At 39.9% G+C, this 25944-nt stretch overlaps 1 protein-coding gene across 2 annotated transcripts; it reads left to right on the forward strand.

The window, feature by feature from the left end:
* Positions 1-3678: 3678 nt before the first annotated feature.
* Positions 3679-25358, forward strand: TBPL1 (TATA-box binding protein like 1). Of its 2 annotated transcripts, none has more exons than XM_063443247.1 (7): positions 3679-3919; positions 12446-12626; positions 19955-20037; positions 22596-22659; positions 23545-23648; positions 23820-23914; positions 24815-25358. In XM_063443247.1, exons 2-7 carry the CDS (start codon positions 12492-12494, stop codon positions 24895-24897), a joined length of 564 nt encoding a protein of 187 aa, XP_063299317.1. In that variant the 5' UTR covers positions 3679-3919; positions 12446-12491; the 3' UTR covers positions 24898-25358. The 2 variants fall into 2 exon arrangements, with proteins under 2 accessions (XP_063299317.1, XP_063299319.1); XM_063443249.1 differs by lacking the exon at positions 3679-3919 and adding an exon at positions 12097-12142.
* Positions 25359-25944: the final 586 nt, after the last annotated feature.

Raw genomic sequence — 25944 nt, forward strand, 5'->3', positions numbered from 1 at the left:
ACTAGCCGTGGTCGAGGAGAGGAGAAGGAGGTTAGTTCGAGTTCCAGTTCGGTTCGGTACACAGGTAGGTTTGCAGAGAAACTTTTAGCCGGTTTGATATTGCGGTAACGCTGTTAAATAATCCAGCATCTTGTATCTGGCGCTGTCGCATTATGTAGCGTGGCGAGACCGCGTCAGAGAGGGGGTGTGGCTAAACTCCGTCAACCCGGAAGAGACAAGGAATTACCGGTAGTTGGGGCATGACAGCCATACATAAATTGACAAATGTAGTCCCTGCATTGGCTCCCAGTTAGATATAGTGCTCAATTTAAAATTATGGTGCTTGCTTACAAGCCCCTACATAATGCTGCTCCAAGCTACCTATCCTCCCTAATACACAAGTATATCCCGTCAAGGCCCCTACGCTCTGCCAAAGACCTACATATATCCTCTGTCCGTTCTCCCACCTCTGATGCTCGCCTCCAAGATTCCTCCAGGGCTGCACCTCTTCTGTGGAACTCCCTTCCCTCCTCCATAAGAATTTCACCCAGTCTCCACTCATTCAAAAAATCATTGAAAACTCACTTCTTCAAGAAAGCATATCAATTAAACTGTTAGCAGGTTTTTATCCCCCACCCCCCATGACTCCTCTGCTGCAACTGTCAAAAATTACCTACTAAGCCCTCAATTAATACTTTTCTAACAACCTACTTTGTACCCCTACTTTTACCCTTTGTGTCACTATACCCCACTCCCTCAAGAATGTAAGCTCATGGAGCAGGGCCCTCCACCTCTCTGTTCCTGTACGTCCAGTTGTCTGGTTACAATTAAATGTCTGTTAGTCCACCCTTTGTACAGCGCTACGAATCTGATGGTGCTATATAAATAATAAAATAATAATAATAAGAATAATAACTAGGTGCAAACCTAGTCCCCATGTTCGTTCCTTTAATTTGCATAAAGTTATTATCAAACCAAAAAAGAATGTTTCTTTATTTGGGGGATAGGGAACTCATTCATGAGATATATTACGTATAGTTCCATAACGCTACTTGTTACTAAAATATTATAATTTTGACATTTGGATTTGTCAGTAGTTTGTAGAACAGCAGTCATGTCTCTAATATAAGAGGTAGTAGTTTAAACTAGTGATTGTAGATGGATATCAATATATTTGGAATTGCTACTTGATATTGCATCTATTACTGCTGTAATTGGTCTCCCTGGTAGTTTATTAATATATTTATGCATTTTCAGGAGAAAATAAAATACTGGAATCTTTTTATTTTTGTAAATTGAAATAGTCATACTCACACATACATATTAAAGGGACACTATAGTGATCTGAACAACTTTAGGTTTAGTAATTTAGGTGACTATAGTGTTCCTTTAATTTACAGTCATTTTAAAAGGCCTTTTCTAAAAAAAATATATATTTTGAATTACAGCTGTAGGGTCATACTTATTTTGCTAAGTACAGGGAGTGCAGAATTATTAGGCAAGTTGTATTTTTGAGGATTAATTTTATTATTGAACAACAACCATGTTCTCAATGAACCCAAAAAACTCATTAAAATCAAATCTGAATATTTTTGGAAGTAGTTTTTAGTTTGTTTTTAGTTATAGCTATTTTAGGGGGATATCTGTGTGTGCAGGTGACTATTACTGTGCATAATTATTAGGCAACTTAACAAAAAACAAATATATACCCATTTCAATTATTTATTTTTACCAGTGAAACCAATATAAAATCTCAACATTCACAAATATACATTTCTGACATTCAAAAACATAACAAAAACAAATCAGTGACCAATATAGCCACCTTTCTTTGCAAGGACACTCAAAAGCCTGCCATCCATGGATTCTGTCAGTGTTTTGATCTGTTCACCATCAACATTTCGTGCAGCAGCAACCACAGCCTCCCAGACACTGTTCAGAGAGGTGTACTGTTTTCCCTCCTTGTAAATATCACATTTGATGATGGACCACAGGTTCTCAATGGGGTTCAGATCAGGTGAACAAGGAGGCCATGTCATTAGATTTTCTTCTTTTATACCCTTTCTTGCCAGCCACGCTGTGGAGTACTTGGACGCGTGTGATGGAGCATTGTCCTGCATGAAAATCATGTTTTTCTTGAAGGATGCAAACTTCTTCCTGTACCACTGCTTGAAGAAGGTGTCTTCCAGAAACTGGGAGTTGAGCTTGACTCCATCCTCAACCCGAAAAGGCCCCACAAGCTCATCTTTGATGATACCAGCCCAAACCAGTACTCCACCTCCACCTTGCTGGTGTCTGAGTCGGACTGGAGCTCTCTGCCCTTTACCAATCCATCCATCTGGCCCATCAAGACTCACTCTCATTTCATCAGTCCATAAAACCTTAGAAAAATCAGTCTTGAGATATTTCTTGGCCCAGTCTTGACGTTTCAGCTTGTGTGTCTTGTTCAGTGGTGGTCGTCTTTCAGCCTTTCTACCTTGGCCATGTCTCTGAGTATTGCACACCTTGTGCTTTCGGCACTCCAGTGATGTTGCAGCTCTGAAATATGGCCAAACTGGTGGCAAATGGCATCTTGGCAGCTGCACGCTTGACTTTTCTCAGTTCATGGGCAGTTATTTTGCGCCTTGGTTTCTCCACACGCTTCTTGCGACCCTGTTGACTATTTTGAATGAAACGCTTGATTGTTCGATGATCACGCTTCAGAAGCTTTGCAATTTTAAGAGTGCTGCATCCCTCTGCAAGATATCTCACTATTTTTGACTTTTCTGAGCCTGTCAAGTCCTTCTTTTGACCCATTTTGCCAAAGGAAAGGAAGTTGCCTAATAATTATGCACACCTGATATAGGGTGTAGGTGTCATTAGACCACACCCCTTCTCATTACAGAGATGCACATCACCTAATATGCTTAATTGGTAGTAGGCTTTCGAGCCTATACAGCTTGGAGTAAGACAACATGCATAAAGAGGATGAGGTGGTCAAAATACTCATTTGCCTAATAATTCTGCACACAGTGTATTCCAATCACTTAATATTCTCTTTGCCTCTTTATCATAATTTTGGCTAGACACTAAAACTATACAGCCGCTCCTCCCCTTTTGTCAACTAGTTTTAACTAAAATGTCATCTTATTTCAAATCTTGTAATTATTTTTTGTCTTGTTCTTATCTAATTGTTTTTAAAATTAGTTCCTGCATCATTAACTTTTCTTTCTATACGGTTTCCTTTGAATTTGTTTAAAACAACATACGTTTGAAAATTATTTATCCGTTTACTAGGTACAAAGTTTTACATATTTTGTAGATTTGTATTTTAAAGGTTTGTCCAATATTAATTTCATAGCACAGTGCTACAAAACAAAGTATTGAGTGTAAAGCCATCAGACTAGTCAAATATGGTGTAGTGCTCTCCTTCACCACCTGAGGTCGCACTTCATCGACTTACAAGATGTTGAAAAGAGGCGTCAGACACTTAGTCACATGACAGCGGTTTAAAGGTTCTCAGGGTCATTTCGCGCTGCAAACTCTCTGGTTCCGCCGTTTATGTGATTGGCGGTTGGCGATGTGACACCTTGCACCCACCCACTAATTTAGAGTTCAATACACAAAAGACAAACAACACAGTGTTTCACATCCGGGTCTCCCACTCAGGAACCATGATGGTGGAGCCAGATACATAGCCCTTAGCATATCTTGGTCACTAATAAAATGGCTGCCTGAATGACACACAGCGCTGTGCCCTGGAGACGTTCGATAGAGTACTAATGCGCGTTGGCAGGGCTTACTCTAGTGTTTGTCGCTCTGTGAGTCAGCCTGGATTGTTATTGTGTCGGTCAGTGGATCGGGCCGCGGCAACAAAGACAGCAGGTGCGGCAGGAGCGAGCTCGGCACCCGGACAAAGAGAACCACGAGACTGGGAGCGCGAATCAATGGGGGCCTAACGGTAAGTACATACCGACACCTTGTACCGTGCTCAATGTTACCCCGTATAACACACAGTCACACTCACCCATATAACACAGCACGGAGAGAACCACTCCCAGAGCACACCGTGCACAGCTGGGCATCAATGACTGGGGGAGCGGGCTGAGCATCAATGGCTGGGGGAGCGGGCTGAGCATCAATGGCTGGGGGAAACTGAGTATCAATGGCGGGGGGAGGGGGACTGAGGAGCATCAATGGCTGGGGAGGGGGACTGAGGAGCATCAATGGCTGGGGAGGGGGACTGAGGAGCATCGATGGCTGGGGAGGGGGACTGAGGAGCATCGATGGCTGGGGAGGGGGACTGAGGAGCATCGATGGCTGGGGAAGGGGACTGAGGAGCATCGATGGCTGGGTAGGGGGACTGAGGAGCATCAATGGCTGGGTGGGGGGGGACTGAGGAGCATCAATGGCTGGGTGGGGGGGGACTGAGCATCAATGACTGGGTGGGGGGGGACTGAGCATCAATGACTGGGTGGGGGGGGGGACTGAGCATCAATGACTGGGTGGGGGGGGGGACTGAGCATCAATGACTGGGTGGGGGGGGGGGACTGAGCATCAATGGCTGGGGAGGGAGACTGAGCATCAATGGGTGGGGTGGGGTGGGGGGGGGGGATATGGAAAAGGAATATGGGAAACATGCAGGAATAATGATTGAGTACAGTTGAGAATTAGTGAAAGGCTTTGCAGAGTGCACCAGTAGAGGAAAATGTATCACTGCTGACCTAAGCAAAGCAGCAGGATTGTGTGTAATTAGATGTCAAGTTTTGATTGTTAGGAAACCAATTACACGTTTCAGGATTTAAAGTGGGGTTGATGTGGATGAGCTTGTTTCTAAGGTAGCAAGGTCCTAGACCATGTTTTGCATTGGAAGTCATTGTGGCTACTTTTAAATAGGTTACTAAATCCCACTGAAGTGAGCCAGTGACATTAGCAAAGCTAGGGTGTGATCTGTTTTCTCCCTTATCCTACACATACTTGTGTTCTGTATCTTCTGGAAATAAGGAGTCTTGGAAACCAGTGTACAAAGCATTTGTATACTGTTGTCTAAGTGGGTGGAGATAAATTGAGCTCTGTTGTGGTTAGTAGTGAGCTTAGTCTTTTGAGGGTTGTTGGACAGTCATGTCCAGCTGTGACTGCTACTGACATTGGTTTGTGCAAGTTCAAGGTGAAAATCTAGGATTTGCACCAGTCACCCTGGGGTAAATTGGACTTTGTGTTTTGATTATATGCTGTGCTACCTTCATGCAGCAAGGTGAGTGTCTGCTGTTTGCACTCCAGTCCATACCTGTGTATATTTTTCTGAGATAGTACTGAACTTGTTGGAAGACATGAAGGGGATTAGCCCTGACTGGTTACTCATCACTTCCTGTTGGTTGGAGCGATTTTGGGGAGCTTCCCTTGTAACCTTTTTGAGCATAAAGTGATAAGTGTTATAGCCAAAACTATAATGCAAAGGTTGATTTTTAAAAAAAATTTTTGATGGATACGTTCAATATAGCACAAATGTGGTGGAAACTGGAGGAATTCATGAAATAATAAAAGGGGTAAAAAAAAATATGAAATTGCAGCCTTGTGTGTTACTGGCTGAATATATATTAAAGGGACACTATAGTCACCTGAACAACTTCAGCTTAATGAAGCAGTTTTGGTGTATAGAACATGCCCCTGCAGCCTCACTGCTCAATCCTCTGCCATTTAGGAGTTAAATCCATTTGTTTATGAACCCTAGTCACACCTCCCTGCATGTTACTTGCACAGCCTTCCATAAACACTTCCTGTAAAGAAAGCCCTATCTAGGCTTTCTTTATTGCAAGTTCTGTTTAACCCCTTAGTGACAGGCCATTTTTCAATTTTATTACCGTTCAGGACCAGGGCTCTTTTTACATTTCTGCAGTGGTTGTGTTTAGATATAATTTGCCTCTTACACATTTACTGTACCCATACATATTATTTACCATTATTTACCATACCATTTTTCTCGCTATTAAATGTTCATTCTAAAGATACCATTATTTTCATCATATCATATAATTTACTAGAATAAAAAAAAGTAAAATATAATAAAAATAAAAAATAAAAACACAGCTGGCCATCATGCACCCATGTCCCAGTTGGAACATGTCTGAAGCCGGCCAATGTTATTCACCTCTGTCAAACTGTATGTTTTTGAAAAGTACACACCCTAGGGCATTTCACATGGTGGCATTTCAACACTTTACATGCACTAATTCTACCACCAGTCTCTGTCAAACGTTTTTGTGGTGTTATTTTTCACTCACACATTCTACTTTGTGCATAGATTCTAAGCTCCTGTTAGGTGTTACTGCCAAAGGACACCCCAATATGTACTTGGCATCATCTCCCGAGTACAGCGATAACACTTATGCATACGTTTGTCGAGTTCACTGGGGGGGTGCAAAGCAAAATGTCTGATATGCGTTTTTCAAATTTTACATATCTTGTTTGCCTATTTTCCTTTTGGGGGCCTTATCAGATATCCCAATGTATTTTCTTGCCATGAGCGTGCATATATTTGAAAAGTTTACACCCCACAGTAGTTGAAGAACGTGTGTGGAGGTAACTGTTCAATCCTCAATTTTACACACGCACACCGCTTTTTGACTGTGATTTAGGAGAGCCCGTTGTTGGTTATTGCAAGAAAACACCCCGGGTTGTTTTCTGCGAGGCCTCCTAAGGCCCTCCATGCCCCCCATGCACGGGGTAAATGTAACAAAACTCCCTCCCCCCCCCCAAAAAAAAAACTGAACAGCAAATTTTAAAAAATAAATTAAAAATGGGCCAGTGTGTGGTATCGTTTGAAGCAGTCGCCAATGCAGAGTCCAGGCTGCCCAGGGCAATCAGGACAGTAATATACACTGTCTTTTCTCTGCCCCCTCTTAGAACAGACCCTCTGTTTGCCGCAGTAGGGGGAATTTTAAAAATAAAATGTGTAGCCCCAACTCTGCTCTCTCCCATCACCGCCTGGGGAGCAGGTGCATCACTGTACAAAATCCGCGAAATGATCTGGAGCTGAAACTGTAAAAATCTCAGTTGCGTCCCGGGGTTTGCTTTTTTGAACAACAAGAACGCGTTGTGGGTTGCAATCTGCATTAGGTAGATTGCAACCTTTTTGTACCAGGCCCTTGTCTTTCGTATAACTAGGTAGGGCTGCAGCAGCTGATCTGCCAGATCAACCCCACCCAAGTGACGGTTATAGGCCTTGATGCACACTGGCTTCCTCGTTCTCTCAGCTCTGCCACGTACAGGGACCTCCACAGTCCCCTCAGTGTGGATGGTGGTAAGAAGGTACACATCCTTATTGTCTCTTTACTTAACTGCCAACAGCTCCTCTTGGCGCAGAGCTGAGGTCTCCCCCCTTCGTAGCCGGGTGCGTTCAAGTTGTCCTGGGAAACCTGTGCTGTTCTTTTTAATTGTGCCGCAAGCTACTGTATCAAAACAGTACAGTAGCTTGAACAAAGGGGCACTTGTATAAAAATTGTCAGTATACAAGTGGTACCCTTTGTTCATCAGGGGGAATATCAGGTCCCAGACAATCTTGCCACTGGTTCCCATATGTTCTGGGCAAAAGTGGGTAATCAGGGGGTGGATTTTATACAGCCTGTCAAACTGGGGATGCTCCCTAGGGGGACACAGGCTGTTGTCGCTGAAGTGCATGAAATGCAGAATCATTTCATACCTCTTCCTCGACATACATTGGGAGTAAATGGGGGTAGAGCAGATGGGGCTACTGCTCCAGTAGGAGCGGATGGAGGGCTTCTTTATGATGCCCATCAGCATAGTCAATGCCCAGAATCTTTTAAATTCTGGCACATCGATAGGGGCCCATTTCTGCTTTGCCAAAAAAGATTCCGGATTTGTAGCTCGGAATTGATGGGCATATAAATTAGTTTGGGCGACAATGTTCCCCAATACATCATCGCCCAGAAACACCTCCATAAACTGCTGAGGGCTAAATCCTGTGACATCCAAATTAATGCCAGGATTTGCAGGAAAGGATGGGATGTCTGGCCTCTGGCGATGAGGCACTACCCACTCCTCAGCAGCACGTCTCTGGAGCAGCACGTCTCCTTCTGGCAGGGGGACTAGCAGGCACAGATACAACATCACCAGATACATCACTAGCAGTAGACACTGTATCTAGTGATGATGTATCTGAGCACCTGGCAGGGTCAAAATCATGGTCAGAGTCTGACATAGACGCGTCAGACTCTAGCGCAAGGGTGGCATATGACTGCTCAGCGCGGGTTGACTTCCGTGACCCATGTGCCATGACCACAATTACTTTACTTAGTGACCCGTCACAAAAAAAAAAAAAATAACCCCTGAAAAAATGAACAGACAGCAAAATAAGTGATGCTGTGCAAGAGCCTGTGATCTGTATAGTGATCACTGGCAGGACAGGGGTTAATCGTTCTGAAAAGAGCTTTTGGGTCTCAAAAAAGATCACAAAAAAATGAACCCCTAAAAAAAAAAAAAAGGCACAAACAGCAGAAAAGTGCTGCTGTGCAAGAGCCAGTTATTATAGTGATCACTGGCAAGACAGTGGTTAATGGCTCTGAAAAGAGCCTTTGGGTCTCAAGATTTTACAAATCCCTACCTATGAATACCTAAATCTCTCTAGCTAAACCACAGATCTCTCTCCCTCTCTCACTAAAACACAAGTGAAGAGAGGGAGGCAGATCCACACTAATCAGAGAAATGGGGAACACACTTGGGATGAAATTGCTAATTGGGCAAGCTGTGATTGGATGACCCCAGCCTGCCTCTTATGATGCGGCATGCTAGGGACGCCCCCAGAAGCCCCATGATTCTGGGGGCGGGGGGGGGGGAGTTAATATTGATCTTTTTTTTTATTTTTTTATTTTTTATATATATTATTTTATATGCACGTAGTGCCAGGACCCCTCAAGGCACTCATCACATGCAGAGCGTGTACGTCCAAGGTCATTATGGACTGTTTTCTGCCAGACGTACCTGATACGTCCGCAGTCGGAAGGAGTTAATTAAGATTTTCTTATCCCCTGCTATGTCAATAGCTTGCTAGACCCTGCAAGAGCCTCCTGTATGTGATTAAAGCTCAATTTAGAGATTGAGATACAATTATTTAAGGTAAATTACATCTGTTTGAAAGTGAAACCAGTGTATTTGTTTTTTTTCATGCAGGCTCTGTCAATCATAGCCAGGGGAGGTGTGGCTAGGGCTGCATAAACAGAAACAAAAAGTGACTTAACTCCTAAATGACAGTGAATTGAGCAGTGAAATTGCAGGGGAATGATCTATACACTAAAACTGCTTTATTTAGCTAAAGTAATTTAGGTGACTATAGTGTTCCTTTAATGTCATGAATATTCTATTAAATCGCCCCTGTCATGCCGTACCTACCTTTTTTCCCTATTGTTTTCTCGTCTCTTCTTCCCTACTTTAGCTTTCTTTGTTTCATTTTTGATCAATTTCCAACTAAATAAATAAGACAAAGTAGGGACATCCAACTGATGTCTATATATTTTTGCTACATTGTCAATCCAGACAGCCGTGACGAGTGACATGTGCAGGGAATTGGCTCTGCCTATGGAGGATCCCGCGGTTTTGCAGGATCTTTCATAGACCTCAATGCTGTACTCTTGTACAGCATTGTTGCTGAAAAGGACCTGCTGGAGGATGAAGGCAGCTCTTGCGAGGGACAGGTTCAAGTAAGTAAACCTCTCCTTTAACTGCTCCCTAACATTCTCTGGACCCCCCAGCAGTGATGTCACTGTCGAAGGTCTTTGCAAAATCCCCAGACGGTGACATTGCTGCTTTTACATTCAAGAAACACTCCTCCCCCCCCCCCTGCCCCCCATTTTACAAACAATGCAGATGTCAATCAAAACTGGCACATTTCTGAAGGAACCTTGCTACACCACCCTTTCAGTGAGGCAGCAATTGCCCAGAGCATCTGTCTTACAAAGACTTCTTATTGAGCTGCATTGGAATGTCTGTGATTGGACAGCTACAGAAAGTCTAGGCGAAACGGGTGGGTTTGCAAAGGCTGCAGGCAAGAGATCTGCATTTTTTTGCACGCTGTTTTTATATACACTCCCAATGAAAATATGTGTAAATCTGCATGCATCTTTTCATTGGGGGTTTATCTACTAATCAGTGATTTTTATTTGTTTTTCTATTTGGGCAGTAGAGTGGCTATTAAGGATGATGCAGAGAACTTTAAAGACGGTGAGTGGTTCACATTTTAAGAGGTTACACTTCAAGCGGTGGAGGAGATCCATGCTAACCCTTACCTGTAAAGCTCTAAGCACCTCTAACCCTCTTATATATTTTTTTCACTGATTCATAGGTATTCCACTTGTCTGTCTCTCCGCTCGGCTGGTGAATTTCTCCTGTCTACTCCTCGCACCCTCACTGCTTACTCACGTTTGCAGAATTTTTCACATGCGGCTACTTTCCTTTGGACCATCCTGCCTACCCCCATCAGACTCTCCCATAGTCTTCAATCTTCAAGAAGTCCCTCAAAACCCTTCAGTTTAGAATTGCTTATGGCCTCCCAGAGTAACTTCTATGTCACATATGTCTCTTGCTCTCTCTTAAAGAGCCACACCCCACTCTCACTTTCAGTTCTGCTACTCTCCCACCTTATTTGATTGCGGTCCCCCTTGATGCCTTTCCACTCCTCTAGAATGTAAGCTCTTTTGAGCAGGATCCTCCTATACCCATTGTTCCTGTATCATTTTGTAATTGTCTCATTTATTGTTAAATTCCTTTTCATAATATTGTAAAGTGCTGCGGACGTTTGCGCTACATATATACCAATAATAACTTTTTATACTGGAACTAAATGTGTCAGCCTTCCCAGTGACCTTCCTGTGTTATATATGTATGTATGAAACACAAATATGGGAATACGGCTAAAACCTAAAGATAAAAAGATCATCATAGTGTGACATAGAGCACCTGATTTAGACTTCTCATTGAGCGGCATTGGGAAGTCTGTGATTGGACAGCCCCAGAAAGTCTGGGAGGAGATAGAAGGGGAGAACTTCCAAAGGCAGCAGACAAAGAGACCTGCAGGTTTTGCAAGCTAGTTTTAGACATATCCCCAATGAAAAAATACATACCGTAATTAAATGAATGAAAGTTTTAATTTGGGGTATATCCACTAAACGGTAATTTTAATTTGTTTTGTATTTGGGCAGTGGAGTGTCCCTTTAAGTGTCAGGTGAATTCCTAATAATAGAAGGGGGAGAGGGGTTGGGGGAATTTTCCCTGTGCCTGTTTAATCATGTATATTCAAACTGAAAGGGAAACATTAGCCATGTGTTTGGATAAATCCTAAATAATCCAAAAAATCTAGTTGTGCATTTCATGCATTATTTTGATACTTAGTAATCTTATTACTGACATTTGGAGCCTTAGAGTTATGGTTTCTAAAGTGATTGTATCTGACACTAATATTTTACCATTTTAATAGACTCTTACCTAGTTTTTGTAAAATGAAATCTCAACCCCTGAATCTTGGTTTTTTTTTGGGGGGGGGGGGGGGGGGGGGGGTTCTTTCCTGTTAATCTCACTAATTCCATAAATATTAATAAACCTCTCTTCTAAAAAGCAAATTAGAATTTTTAAGGACCTGATTTGTGTTTATCTTGAGACACTATGTGGCTGCACAGTGAGGAGACCTTGCAGCCTTTGCCACTAGCTTTAAAGGCACATTTACCCTGGTTCCTGAAAATAAAATGCCTGCATGTGTTATCACATCTTTTGTGGCTGGGTTAATGTATCAAGTGATTAGGCACTTTTTCTGTCGTGTATGCTTATGTACAGGTACGAATATTGCGTTGTTGTTTATTGTTTATTTTTTTTGTTGGTTTGTTTTTTAACTGACATACAATTGTTAAGTAAAAAATGTTGATGGCTTTAGATTTCAAATAGATTGTAAAAGAGAATCTAAAATTATTATTGATTACTTCAAAAGGACACAGTAAAGAAATAAAATAGAATTTAGAAAATTGCTTAAAAATACTCAAGCTATAATTTGGGTTCACAAAATTTCTTATATTCTGTGTACACATCGTTTGTTTAAGTGATGAATACAAAACCTTCTGCCCTTTGTAGGTCTTTGGATTTTCCTAATGCGGGAATCACTAAAGTAAAAAGGGTCCACCATGGGGTATGAACATTTATTCCCAAACATCTATGCACTTGCTTTAATATGTGGGACATTCAGCATTTATTATTTATTTTTGTTCACAGTTGCAATTTTTATTTTCTTTCATACACAAGATCACTTGCTTTTGTGTGTATTTCAGTTGAATATTTTTTGACAACCTTTGTGTTATAACGGTTTGTTTGTGCATTTGGTTGCTTTCCCTTATACTGCTTACTTGTTATTGATGAATCTCCACTCCAAATTGCATTTTTTTCTGAATGCCAATAAAAGTGAAATAGATTTTGTTTTTTTTCCTTTTTCTAGACTCCAAACTTGTTGGTGGATGACAAACATTGAGTAAGCCACCTCAATGGATGCAGATAATGATGTGGCACTGGATATTTTAATCACTAATGTGGTATGTGTATTCCGGACAAGATGCCACTTGAATTTAAGGAAGATTGCTTTGGAGGGAACAAACGTTATTTACAAGCGTGAAGTTGGAGTAAGTAAATTTTTTTTTTTTTTTTTTTAAACCCCTCTTTTGATATAAAATTTTGTAAATGTGAGTTCTTCCATAAATATCTCTACATTTAAATAAGTCTGTTTGGGTGACAGGGTCCATACAGTTCTTTAAAGGGTTACTGCAGCCAAAAAACAGTTTTCAGAAAACATTGTTTTTGTTTGGAGTAACCTTTGCAGTGCTAGTCACCTCACTCCCTAAAAATAATTAAATAAAGCTAAAACGTAACTCCAGCTCCATGGCCAAGTTCTCCCTGCAGCCCAAGGGGACAATATGGGCAGCATTGAGAGGTGTGCCTCCATTGTACTCTTGTCACCAGCATGTTGTGCATGCTGACGACAGACATCCTGTATGTACAAAATTCATTTTGGCCACCCGGAACTCTAGTTCTTGGCTGGCTAATGACATCCCAGTGAAGCTGCAAGTGGGGGAGTTACACCTCTAGGCTGCAGAGATGTTACAGTGCTAAACTCTACAGAGTGTAAGTACAGATGCCATGCACTATGACCACTTAGAATCACTGAAGTGGTGATGGTGTTTAGTCATTTTTGAATATTCTGTCATATTGATAACTGCTCAAAGAGAAAATGTTTTAATCATATTTAAATTGTACCTGTCGTATTAAAAAAAAAAAAAAAAAAAAAAAAAATATATATATATATATATATATATATATATATATATATATATATATATATATAATTTAAAATGGTATGTGGCTGTCTGTGAGTGTGTCTCAGTGAGGGTTTCAAGTAACGGGAGAATCTGCTTTTTTAAGGTGCGGATGGGGCCATTGGGGGTATGCCAGAGGCCGGACTACGGGCACTGCTTGTTGGCTGTTGTTTTTTATTTATTTATTTATTTTTTAAACAGGGGCAGGAGTTAAGAAGACAGGGGACTGGGCTTTAGTAGAGGGGGTGAAAATGTATTTTTATTTTTATTTTTTTTATTTTTTTTGCGGCCCACATAAACTTAAACCTTTTTTATTTGGCCATGCTAGGAACACTATAGCATTATAGTGTTCCTCCTCCTCTGTGTCTTAAGTATAAGAGCCTTTTTACCTTTAGATCTCTTTGCTGCCGGTCCTGCCTCCTTGGCTTAATGATCTAAGCCAATCCAATGCTTCCCAATGGGAATCACTAGGAGGCTAGAGCACATGCCTGACAAATGGTCACAGTGCACCAATGAAATGCAGCTCTAGGAGCAGCATTTGATTGAGAACAGAGCATCTACTAGTGGTCAGGAAGACAGCTGCAAGAGTTATGTTAAACACCGCAATGAAAACATTGCAGCTTCTACAAAAGTACAATGTTTTACATTGCAGGATTAAAACTAAAGGGGACAGTGCACTCAGACCATTTATTTGAGATGAAGTGGTCTGGAATCCTTTAGTGGTTGTTTAAAGGTAAAAACTATGGCTACCAATAGTCAGCATAATTACTTCCAAAAGCGATAATTTTCAACTGTGTGTTTTTTGCAATTATTTTGTGAAGGAGGCCTAAATGTATCGATTAAACCTGTTTGTACCATTTTTAAGATATTTGAAATAAACCATGGCAATTCAGTTTCTGTTTTGAATGAGACATGGGAATGCGTCTAGCTTTTGTGCAGCCAGTAGCAGTATCTGTGTTGATGTACTAAAACAGGCAGCCTTCACGTTGGACACTTTGTTACTGTAAAGCTGTGTAAGGGCAGATAAACATAATCATTGACTAATAATGTTCAACTCTGAGTTTAGAGTGTACCTGCCATGGAAGGAAATTAAACTGTTTCTTTAGCAACTAAATATTTCATATTGTACTTACTGTGGTTTAAAATTGTGTGTGTGTGTGTGTGTGTGTGTGTGTGTATGTGTGTGTATATGTATATATGTATATGCTTGGGCACCCACACAGACAATTTCAAATTCACACAGTGATAACCCATAAATCCTTGCAAGCAATCATATTGCATAGATCATTGTAAGCTAAAGTGGGTGTGCAGCTGTGCACACATCACTACACACAGCTACTCAAAAAAAAAAGAGCCACACATGCCACTCACAGCTACTTGCACACATCCTCTCTGTACCCATGCACAGCAATACACATCACTTACAGCCATCACACTTACAGACCGCCTACACCTAAACACAATCACCACACATTCACACAGACAACTTAGACCCTGTCACCTCACTCACACCTCCACTACACTACAATAGCTACAACAAGGCCACTCTACATCTGAACTATACGCACACTGTCACTCCACGCATACAGCCACAATGTGCGCGCAGGCATCTATTCACTTTTGAAAGCCACTCTACACCTAAACAAAACACACAGTATCTCCCTACATACAGCATGCATAGTATCCACTCATACACATGCAGCTTTTTTAAAGGAAAACTCCAAGCACCCAAACCACTACTGCCTGCTCTAGTGGTTATGGTGGCAGTAGTACCCTAGCACCCTTCCAGAGTAAGGTGTTTAAGAACAGTTTGACAACTTACGTAAATTCTGGTAAACATACTTATTCTAAAGCTCCAATATGCAAACTACAACCACTAAACATACACACATTACAGTCCATGCATAGTACACCACAAACAGACCTGTTTACACACATTCTACACCAGAAACAGTCTTCTCCACACACTATCCCACAGGCAGCCCCCTTACACATACTCCACACTCTTTACAAGACCACCCCCATGGTGGCGTTTTTCTGTGCCTATGCACTACCCTCCCAGTGCTTTCCTTTGGGGAAACATTGCATTGGCTGTGCTTATCCTCCTTAGACTTTGGGGAAGCCTGACACCTAAACAACTAACAGGCACTATAGCATTAGTAACACACATTTATATTCACAAGGCTTTGCTGTTTCTTTAATGCTGTGTTAGTTTAAAACCTAATCTAAAATGTGCTATAAAACAGAAGAAAGAAAAAGAAGAAATGAACAATCTGCCTGTGCAGACCTCCTAAATGGGGGATAACCCCTATGATTAAATTGGAAAAAGAAAAGAGAAGAAGAAAAGGCTGCAGTACCTGATAATACAAGAAATGGAAAAAGAAAATTAAATACATCTATATCTAAATCTAAAACATAGAAATTGAAAGAAACGGACAAAAGTCCAAATAGGAGGATAACAGAAAAAAGGAAGCCCTACCTTTAATAATTCTAGGGGTAACAATAAAGAAGTAAATACCAAAAAGAGGAAGGGCGGAACTAAGAGAGGCTGCAATTAGTCAGTAAATATAAACTGATAATAAAGCTAAAGAGGTGCTGCAATAATGTCAGCCTGCTTATGCAGATCAAAAAAGCCAAACAGGGTGATATAAATACAATCAAAAGCAGAGATAGGAGAGAACCACCCTCCTCTCCTGCAAAAATCCCCAAAGCCAAATAATAGAGAAGCCAGACTGACCTGGAGATCCCTCGGCACAGTGGAACGTCCACTAGTGCCTACCAAAACCTCTATCCCTTCCTCCACTAAGAAAAACACACTTAACGAACTAAAATTGGTGCATAGGGCTACCTAGTGATTAAAGTGAAAAAATGAATAAACAAATAGCTCGATGCCGTTTCGGTCTGTCAGCACGCCGTCGTCAGGAGCATTAAATGTAGCCTGGGTGGGCAAGAGAATATATACACCTCATTAATTGCCAAAGTAACCACTGCTGTGTGATTAGGGTTTGTCCTATAATCATGTTGGTTAAGCCCCAATGCTTAACCTGCCCTGCTTGCTCCCCTATCAGGGGGCGTGGAGCTACTATGGAATGAATGGAGAAAGGTGGAGCCATGTTGGTGAGGACCGCCTCCATATAGGTGAAAAATATTATGTACCTCAATCTAAGGTAATCGGCACAATCCGCCAGTCAGAGCGACCAATGTCATACCAAGCACGTCTGTGACAGGGGGGCGACCAAACCCGAACGAGTTCAGCATACGCTCTCCTCCAATCCAAATTGGAAAAAGAAAAGCGAAGAAGAAAAGGCTGCAGTACCTGATAATACAAGAAATGGAAAAAGAAAATTAAATACATCTACCGGTATATCTAAATCTAAAACATAACTTTTAATAAAGGTCCATGAGTAAAAAAGTCTCCAAAGGGACAAGACCAACAACAAAATAAAATAGTACTATACACACAACATATATAAATTAAAATAGCAAGGAAGCTGGTCCACACAATGGACTTAATACTCCTGAGAAGTATAGAAGGACTACCAGCCGTGTGTCCGTCGGTGAGTGTGGTGAAAAATAGACAAAGTATTTTTTGTTAAATACACGCTGGGTGGTCAGTTTGACTATTGCTGCCTGTATATTGCATCTATGTAACTGAAAATCGTCAGTATAGTGATCAAGGAAAAATGTATACGAAAAGTAACTGTTGGTGGGTATTGGCAAAGAAATGCCAGTGTTAAATGAGGTCTAATAACTCCTATATGGAGGCAAAACTATACCAGAAAAGGGGGGATACGGAGGGGAGGGGAGAGAGTATCTCTATCTCTATCCCAACTGTGCCTTCGAAGGCACCCCTTACCACAAAACTCACCCTAAATCTGTATATAGATAAAACACCACCCACTTGTCCAAGAGTCACAACGAAATCCTTGTAAAAATAAATTAAATTAAATAAATAAAGTCTGATGCAAAAAAACAGACTCTATTGGGTGTGTTCCAGTATGTCGGCAGATACTGCAGGTAGAGAGTGTGGAGCCAGCAGTGCCCCAAAGCCCCTGACATACGTTTCGCTGGGTCAACTTCAACTAACAGCCTGCTTCACTGGAAGAGCCACCATCCCCATAACCTTAAAGCAGGTATCCCATACGGCTAATACCTCAGCGCAAGAAGGAATTGTTCCAGTCAGGAAACATTTTTAAGGGAAGCACAATGACTTAAGAAACATTTTAAATCTTTGGGTTATCCCAACAAAATCCTTAAAGCTTTTCAACGTGCCAGATCAAGTAGCCTAAGAAGTATGAGACCAAAACAAGAAAAATCATTGATACGCTGCATAGGCACTTTTGACCGTTTTATGGGATCCAGTGAGACAAATTTACTCTGATCATTGGCCTATGCTAACCTATGATAAGGACTTGTCTAACCATGTATACCACTTCCCCAGCATTACAGCTAGTCGCCCCAGAAGCATACGTGACATGTTAGTACACAGTCACTTAGAACCTGATCCCATTCAACAGACCTGGCTCACTGAAGTAAAAGGTGTCTTTTAAGTGTGGTCACTGTAAAGCTTGTGATTTTATTAAACCATCTAAAGTGATTGAGTGCACACAGACAAAAGCATGATTTCCTGTCAAACAGTTTATTAACTGCACCTCTACCAAAATTGTGTATGTGATCACGTGTAGCTGCGGATTACAATACGTGGGGAAAACTTACCAACAATTTAGGCGAAGGGTTCTTCAACATGTTAATACAGTCAATAATGTCAGCATCTCGACTCCTGTCCCTAATCACATCAGAAAGTTTCACAATAGTGACGCTTCTAATTTAGAATTCCAAGCACTGGAAATGATTACAATGAACTCTAGAAAAGGGAATTTCAACTTGAAACTTTAAAAAGAAAAAAAGAAAAAAAAAAAGAATCCAAATGGATACACATCTTTCAAACTTTGGCTCCCAGAGGTCTTAATGAAGAATTTAATTTCACCCCCTTTATTCACGGATAATTATCGGCCACTAGGGGAGTATGATACATTTCTACTCATTAATAACTCTGTTACACAACAGTTTTTTTTTTTTTTCTGCGATTTATTATTTTTTGATTATTTAATTCTGTTAAACTTTTTTAAAACGAGTAATATTTACTGAACAACCTTGTATCCAACTTTGTTTCAATTGGATCAGGATTGAACATTCCTTGTATCAATAGGATTCTTTGTAACAAACGTTTAGGCATTTATGAAGAAAAGAACAAACCTATAGCAGTAGTATTAACCTCTACTCAACTACAGGGTTTAATCTCGTCACTAAGTCCACAAACCTACGTCCTATAACAGAGAAATTATGGCATTTGCACATCCTCTAGATTCGCTATATTTTACAATTAATATCTAGTAAATACGTATGGTAACATACATCACCTTAATAACCATGAACACCACACACTGAAGGCACAATACTATCCTTTTTATTTGGCTATTATTATATATATATTTTTTTCTTTTTCTTTTCAATTTCTAAACACCTTATTAAGCCATTGTATCTAGGGACTGGATTTTTCTGGTAATAATAGTGGGCACATTCTGCAATATAAGCTTGGGCATCTCAGAATGGAATAGGACATCCCCATATAAGAAGTACCAACTTTGGATTTATTACAAGGTCCGAAATGGCTGTTTAGTTTACAAACCCTCCGTCTTTTTAGGCACATTTACATCCGCTAATGCCTCAAGTCCTTTGCCACTCTCTGTCATTTATTAAACATAAAATATACAGAGCAGTATATATCTCAATCTTTCTAAGCCAGTGGAAATTATTTTATTTAAACACCTGATGCTTATTTATTTATTTATTATATTCTCAGGATAGTCTAAAGCCTCAAGTGGCTTTTCCTAATTCACCTTAGTAATTATTAAGAGGTATGTCTGAACAACTTAATTATGAAGTTCTGATTCTAAAATTTCTACTGTTAATACAGCATCTATCAACTCATTTTTAACTTAATAATATTTTTTTCACTGGTCTCCTCCTCCCCAATCTCTGTATCCCCCCTTTTCTGGTATAGTTTTGCCTCCATATAGGAGTTATTAGACCTCATTTAACACTGGCATTTCTTGGCCAATACCCACCAACAGTTACTTTTCGTATACATTTTTCCTTGATCACTATACTGACGATTTTCAGTTACATAGATGCAATATACAGGCAGCAATAGTCAAACTGACCACCCAGCGTGTATTTAACAAAAAATACTTTGTCTATTTTTCACCACACTCACCGACGGACACACGGCTGGTAGTCCTTCTATACTTCTCAGGAGTATTAAGTCCATTGTGTGGACCAGCTTCCTTGCTATTTTAATTTATATATGTTGTGTGTGTATAGGCCTATTTTATTTTGTTGTTGGTCTTGTCCCTTTGGAGACTTTTTTACTTGTGGACCTTTATTAAAAGTTATGTTTTAGATTTAGATATAGATGTATTTAATTTTCTTTTTTCCATTTCTTGTATTATCAGGTACTGCAGCCTTCGCTGCTTCTCTTTTCTTTTTCCAATCTAATCTAAAATGTCACATAAAATACAAGATAATTAAGTTATTTTATTGTTATTTTCATTCATTCTTTTTTTATTTATTTATAGAAGGTGTTGATGAAACTTAGAAAGCCCAGAATTACTGCAACAATTTGGTCTTCAGGAAAAATAATTTGCACAGGAGCTACCAGGCAAGTTTGCTATCTGTAATAAAGGGACACTATAAGTACCAAACTAGCTTAATGGGGTGTTTTTGGAGTATAGAAAATGCACCTGTAGTTTCACTGTTAACTTGAATGTCATTTAGGAGTTAAATTGATTTTGTTTGCTGGGTGTGGCAGCCTTAGCCACACCTCCTCTGCACGGGGACCTATATTCTCCCTATACTTTCCTGTAAAGAGGGATCTAATGTTTAAACCTCCTTTATTGCACAGTTGGTTTCATGTAGAAATTCTAATCTCTTGCCCTGCTCTCTTAATAGCCTGCAGTGTGAGCCACAGGCAGGGGACATGTTGCTAGGACTGTATAGACAGAAACAAGAGTGACTTTACTCCTAAATGGTAGTGAATTGAGACAGCAGGGACATGATCTAGATACCAAAACTATTTCATAAAGCTAAAATTGTATTGGTGTTTAGTGTCTCTTTAATGTGCAGTAAAGAGGAAGCACGTCTCCCATATCCTTTTATTACATTTTGCATGTTTTATTTAACCTTGCATGCTATTAGTGTTGGTTTGTTAATTCCACTCGGCTAATGTATGCTACAATGTTGATTCTCAACATATGGTCCGATAATAGTTCCATGAAGCTTTGGTACAAAGGAAATGACTGAGAGTATATGTTTCTTGAATAAAATATGAACAATGTGAAATTTTTAAATCATGTATTGGATGCCTGCACTCTTAAAAGCTTGCAGCTAAAAGCAACACTGCTCCCATAGTAGTTATTGTTTTTCAGTTCTGTATTAAAGCATCATCAAATAATTTTGAAAAAAATGTGAGTCCCCCACGGCATCCAGAGACTACTCGCTTACTTACTGTATTGTTAATGCATCATTTACAATTCCTCGTAGTGTCTGTTTCCACTTTAGATTGCAGTGAATACCTGAGAATTTCTGCTGTTGCTTTCAGCCTATCACTGTCATCCATATATGAGATAGAAGAAAGGTCCAGGCACTCCAAGGTACAAAAAGGCTAATTTATTGTACCCACTCCATCACAATGTTTCAACTTATACAGGCTTTGTCAAGCTTGACAAAGACCGTATAGGTCGAAATGTTATGATGGAGTGGGTTCAATAAATTTGCCTTTTTGTACCTTGGAGTGCCTGGACCTTTCTTCTATCTTCATCGAGTACTTGGTCCCTGGTACTGGGACTGGCCAGGTAGCACCAAGCTACATAATACTTGGGACAGAGTGCAGTTCCATGTTTTCACTACAACTGTCATCCATATATGGACACAATTGACATTGCTATTGAGTAAAGTGTAAATTCTGCATCAGCTTTGCAGCAAGCGAGGGGCTGGACCCTAGATGCTTGGTGGATCCTTTAGTTTTTGTCAAGCCATTTGAAAACCCTTTGACACATAACAAGTGAACAACTGCCTTAGCCTTACTAGCTCCGTAAAAACTAAAACAGACCATAGTAGTTATGAAGCTAAACTCCACACTTACTATAAAACTTCAGTTTTTCTTACAACCTTAAAGAGACACTATACGCATTAAAGCAAAGTTTGCTTACTGAAGCAGTTTTAGTGTATAGTTCATGCCCCTGCAGTCTCACTGCTCAATTCTCTGCCGTTTAGGACTTGAATCACCTTTGTTTCTGCTTACGCAGCCCTAGCCAAACCAAATCAGATGTTACATTACTTTAGACATTTTATCTCCTGCTCTGTAAACTGAAGTTTAATCACATACAGGTCTTGCAGGGCCTTGAAAACCAAGAATTACTTATCTCCTGCTCTGTTAATAAACTTAATTTGCAATAAAGGAAGTTTAAAGACTATATCTCTCCTTACAGGAAGTGTTTTAGGAAGGCTGTGCAAGTCACACACAGGGAGATGTGACTAGGATGCATAAACAAATTAATTTAAAGCAGAATTGAGCAGTGAGACTGCATAATCTATACAACAAAAAGTTTGTTTGGTGCCTATAGTGTCCCTACAGAGCAAGAGATACATACTTCTAAAGCATGTTAACATCTGATGGAAAAATTAATTTTCTTTCATGCAGGCTGTGTGAGACACAGCCTGGAAAGGTGTGGCTAGGGCTACGTAATCCGACACGAAAGTGACATTCATCAAATATAAGTCTCTCTGTTAATAGCCTGCAGTGTGAGCCACAGGCAGGGGACATGTCACTAGAACTGTATAGACAGGAACAAGAATGACTGTAACACCTAATTTACACTCACAATAATAACTAATCAGCCACCCTCATATGCACATCAAATTAATTGCACACTCCCACACCTACACATAGAGATATATGCACAATTAGCCAGTCACCTCACCTCTGTATACATGTACTCTTGCATACGTACTTTCATAGAGACATTCATTCACACACTTGCTTATGTTCATACAGACTTTCATACATTCACACAGATATACACAGACATGTCAGTTTACATTTAAAATGGAAAGTAAACTGTCAGCAGAGATTTCTCTGGCCACCAGGTACCATGACTGTTGATATTAGTCCAGAATTCATAAGGGTAATTGTTTTTGTTTTTCTTCCTTTCTTTACAGTGAAGAAGAGGCGAAGTTTGGTGCTAGACGTTTGGCACGTTGTCTACAAAAGCTTGGTTTCCATGTAAATGTTTTGGTTTCGTCATGTTGAAAGAAAAGTTTATAATTATTTTTAACACCAGCAGCTAAAAAAAAAAAATGTAAAGAATTAAAGGGGAAACTATCATGCCAGGAAAACAAACTTGTCTCCTGGCACTATAGCTTCCTATTGCGTCAAGGCTCCTCCGGTGCAGAAGAGGTTAAACCCTTTTGGCACTTACCTGGATCTAGCTGTGATTTCCCTCGGTGCTGGCTCTGGTCTTTCTTCTCTTTTTCCCCCGCCGGCGGGGAAGATTTGATGCATATGCGGGGCACTGGCTGCACTCGCATAAGGATTTCCCCATAGGAAAGCATAATGCAATGGTTTCCTATGGGGATTCCGGTGATGCTGGAAGTCCTCTTGAATAACGTGAGGATGTCAGGCGACTCAGTCACCTAACAGCCTGGAAGTCCCTCTAGTGACTGTCTGGTAGACCGCCACTAGAGGAGGAGTAAACCAATAAAGGTAATAATTATTGAAATGTAAAAAAATAAAACTGCAATAATTACCTTTGCAGGGTTAAGGGGACAGTGACACTGCACCAAGACCACTTCAATGAGCTGAAGTGCTCTGGGTGCCTATAGTGTTCCTTTAAGAACAAAGCAAAAAAGCAGCAGTTCAATTACAAAATCACGAACTCGCTCCAAAACATAAGTTGATTGGTGCCGCTTTGTAGGTGGTCTTGCCAGAGATGAGGAGGACTAAGCATTAGTCTGCCCCACCTGAAATATATTGCACAGCAGTTAACTGGAAACTAATAGAGGAAGGTGCCAACAAGATACAACTCTAATTGTGAATACCTGTACAAATGTAATAATTGCAAGCATGTTAGCTGAAGCTAATGGTTTATGTTTTGTTTTTTCTCCTCAGGTAAAATTCACAGAGTATAAAGTGGTAAATGTCCTTGCAGTCTGTACCATGCCATTTGAAATAAGACTTCCAGAATTTACAAAGAAGAATCGCCCTCATGCTAGGTAAGTGTTAATTCAATGATGGGAGGAAAACTCAAATTAATGTTGTAAATATGTGGTTGACTGTAGTATAACCTATACAGTGCTGGATCGTCATCTCATTAAATATTGAATTGATATGAACTGTTATCTAGGTTGAAACATGAGTTAATGCTTGATGTTTTTGACTTACAGTTATGAGCCTGAACTTCACCCTGCAGTTTGCTATAGAATAAAGACTCTGAGATCAACTTTACAGATCTTCTCGACCGGAAGTATTACAGTAACAGGTAATTATTAGAATGGAGTCTGAGTAAGCACAATACGACCAAGGGGTTCCTTTAATGTCTTGAAGATGGATGTGCATATTTCAAGTATTGTAGAAGTATAATATACTACAGTGCAAGGGTAATCAAATAGCAGACCTCAAGATGTAAGTAGACTTCACATCCATTAAACATTTGTCAGCCAAAACCATTTCATGTGGGTTGTAATCTTATTATTATTGGCAGTCCAGTATTTTCATTCCATATACTGCTTCTATATATTATTTAATGTGATTATAAATAACACGTTCCATTTATTCAGCTATTTCCTCAGAGGTGAGCTTTGTGATGCAGCTGCAGACAAGAACACATTGGGACAAAATACCCAGGTTCTGCAAAACAATAGGGGAGATTTATCAAATTGGTTTGAAAAGTGACTTTTATTTTTTGGTCTTTAATATGGCCTTATTTATTAAATTATTCTAAAATTTGTGTTAAAAAAAAAAAAAAAAAAAAGAGAGAAATACAGCCTGTTTTTCCCCTACCTAAATAACTTTTTTTTTTTTTTTTTACACAAAAATATCCGTTTTAGATAATACTGCTAAACTTAGAGTGGGAGGAATAAAAGGGAAGTAAAACGGAATGGTCTTCAGGCAGTGATTAACAAATGTCGCATCACCAAAAAAATGATTGGTTAGGGTGCAAAACATGCAAGCATTTCTTATTGTATTTCAAGGGTTACTCCAATCAAAAACCGCATGTTCTCCCTGCAGTCCCTGTCCCTGGTGTAATCAGCCCTTTCAGTTATACAGTGTCAGCATTCTACACTGTTCTACAGTAATTGAATCTGATGGTTTTTAGAATCCAGTATGCTTTTCCTGACTTTATGCTAATCTATATTTATTTATTTTTTCCTTCCTGCAGGCCCTGATGTGAAATCTGTTGCCACTGCCGTGGAGCAAATTTATCCTTATGTGTTTGAAAGCAGGAAGGAGCTTTGTAAATAACCACTTAAGCATTTGGTTTTTAAGGCCGGCACCTTTTTAGAAGAAAACGAAAAAAAGCGGAAGAATGAAACAGTGATGCAACTTGAACAAACATGAGTAGGACCAATCAATGGACAGCACTTTTTACCCGTCAAATGTTCGTCTTCAGAAATTCTGGATTTCATTTGAAACATTCGTGTTATCAACTAAGGACGGTTTACAAGACTTGGACCTGCTGCTTTTTAACAGACGTGCTATTTATTTGTAAAGTAATTCTTATGTACTCATACGGAGAGCTGTAATAATGTGCACTAATGCAAATCCTCTGTTTGAGCTTGTGGTTTATTTATGAATCATCTTAACTTTTTTCTTTTTTTTTTTTTTATAAATACGGGCACCAAAGAAGCTGTACAAGTTTTCATTCACTCATTGAATGTGTTTTTATAAGTATTTTTGTTGTCCTAGCACACATTTTGTTTTCTTTATTTTTGGTCATGTAAATATTTTTTAATAAAACAACATTGATTAAGCCATTGTTATGTCAATTGATCATACCAACAAATGTTTATAAAGAGCTCTTGCTTCCGGAAGGACCAATCTAGTTTATTTGCAGGTTATAGTACAATTAAAGGCAGTCAGGGAATGGTCCTGTGTGCTCAAAGAAGTTAGAGGATAGTGTGCTACCCGTCAATCAGTAAACATTAAAATGTTCTCATCTGTAGGAAAACTATTTAATACTGCCTAATGTCATCAGATTTTTATTTAATTTGCTCCTTTATGTAGCACTTTAGAAACTGCCTGTACATTGTTTTACATAGACACTCTAGGCACTCTAAAAACTTCCTCTCATTAAAGTGTCTATGGAGCCTCCTAGAACACTATAGTCACCTAAATTACTTTAGCTAAATAAAGCAGTTTTTAGTGTATAGATCATTCCCCTGCAATTTCACTGCTCAATTCACTGTCATTTAGGAGTTAAATCACTTTGTTTCTGTTTATGCAGCCCTAGCCACACCTCCCCTGGCTATGATTGACAGAGCCTGCATGAAAAAAAAATTGGTTTCACTT

The sequence above is a fragment of the Pelobates fuscus genome, chromosome 2 (genome assembly GCF_036172605.1).
Source record: "Pelobates fuscus isolate aPelFus1 chromosome 2, aPelFus1.pri, whole genome shotgun sequence".
Taxonomy (NCBI): Eukaryota; Metazoa; Chordata; class Amphibia; order Anura; family Pelobatidae; genus Pelobates; species Pelobates fuscus.

What these genes read in the sequence shown, in the direction of transcription:
- TBPL1 (XM_063443247.1), top strand. Translation starts at nt 12,492, where the DNA reads ATGGATGCAGATAATGATGTGGCACTGGATATTTTAATCACTAATGTG. An exon ending in ATTTGCACAGGAGCTACCAG is followed by an intron (nt 20,038 to 22,595) that starts GCAAGTTTGCTA and finishes CTTTCTTTACAG; the next exon opens with TGAAGAAGAGGCGAAGTTTG. An exon ending in CGGAAGTATTACAGTAACAG is followed by an intron (nt 23,915 to 24,814) that starts GTAATTATTAGA and finishes TCCTTCCTGCAG; the next exon opens with GCCCTGATGTGAAATCTGTT.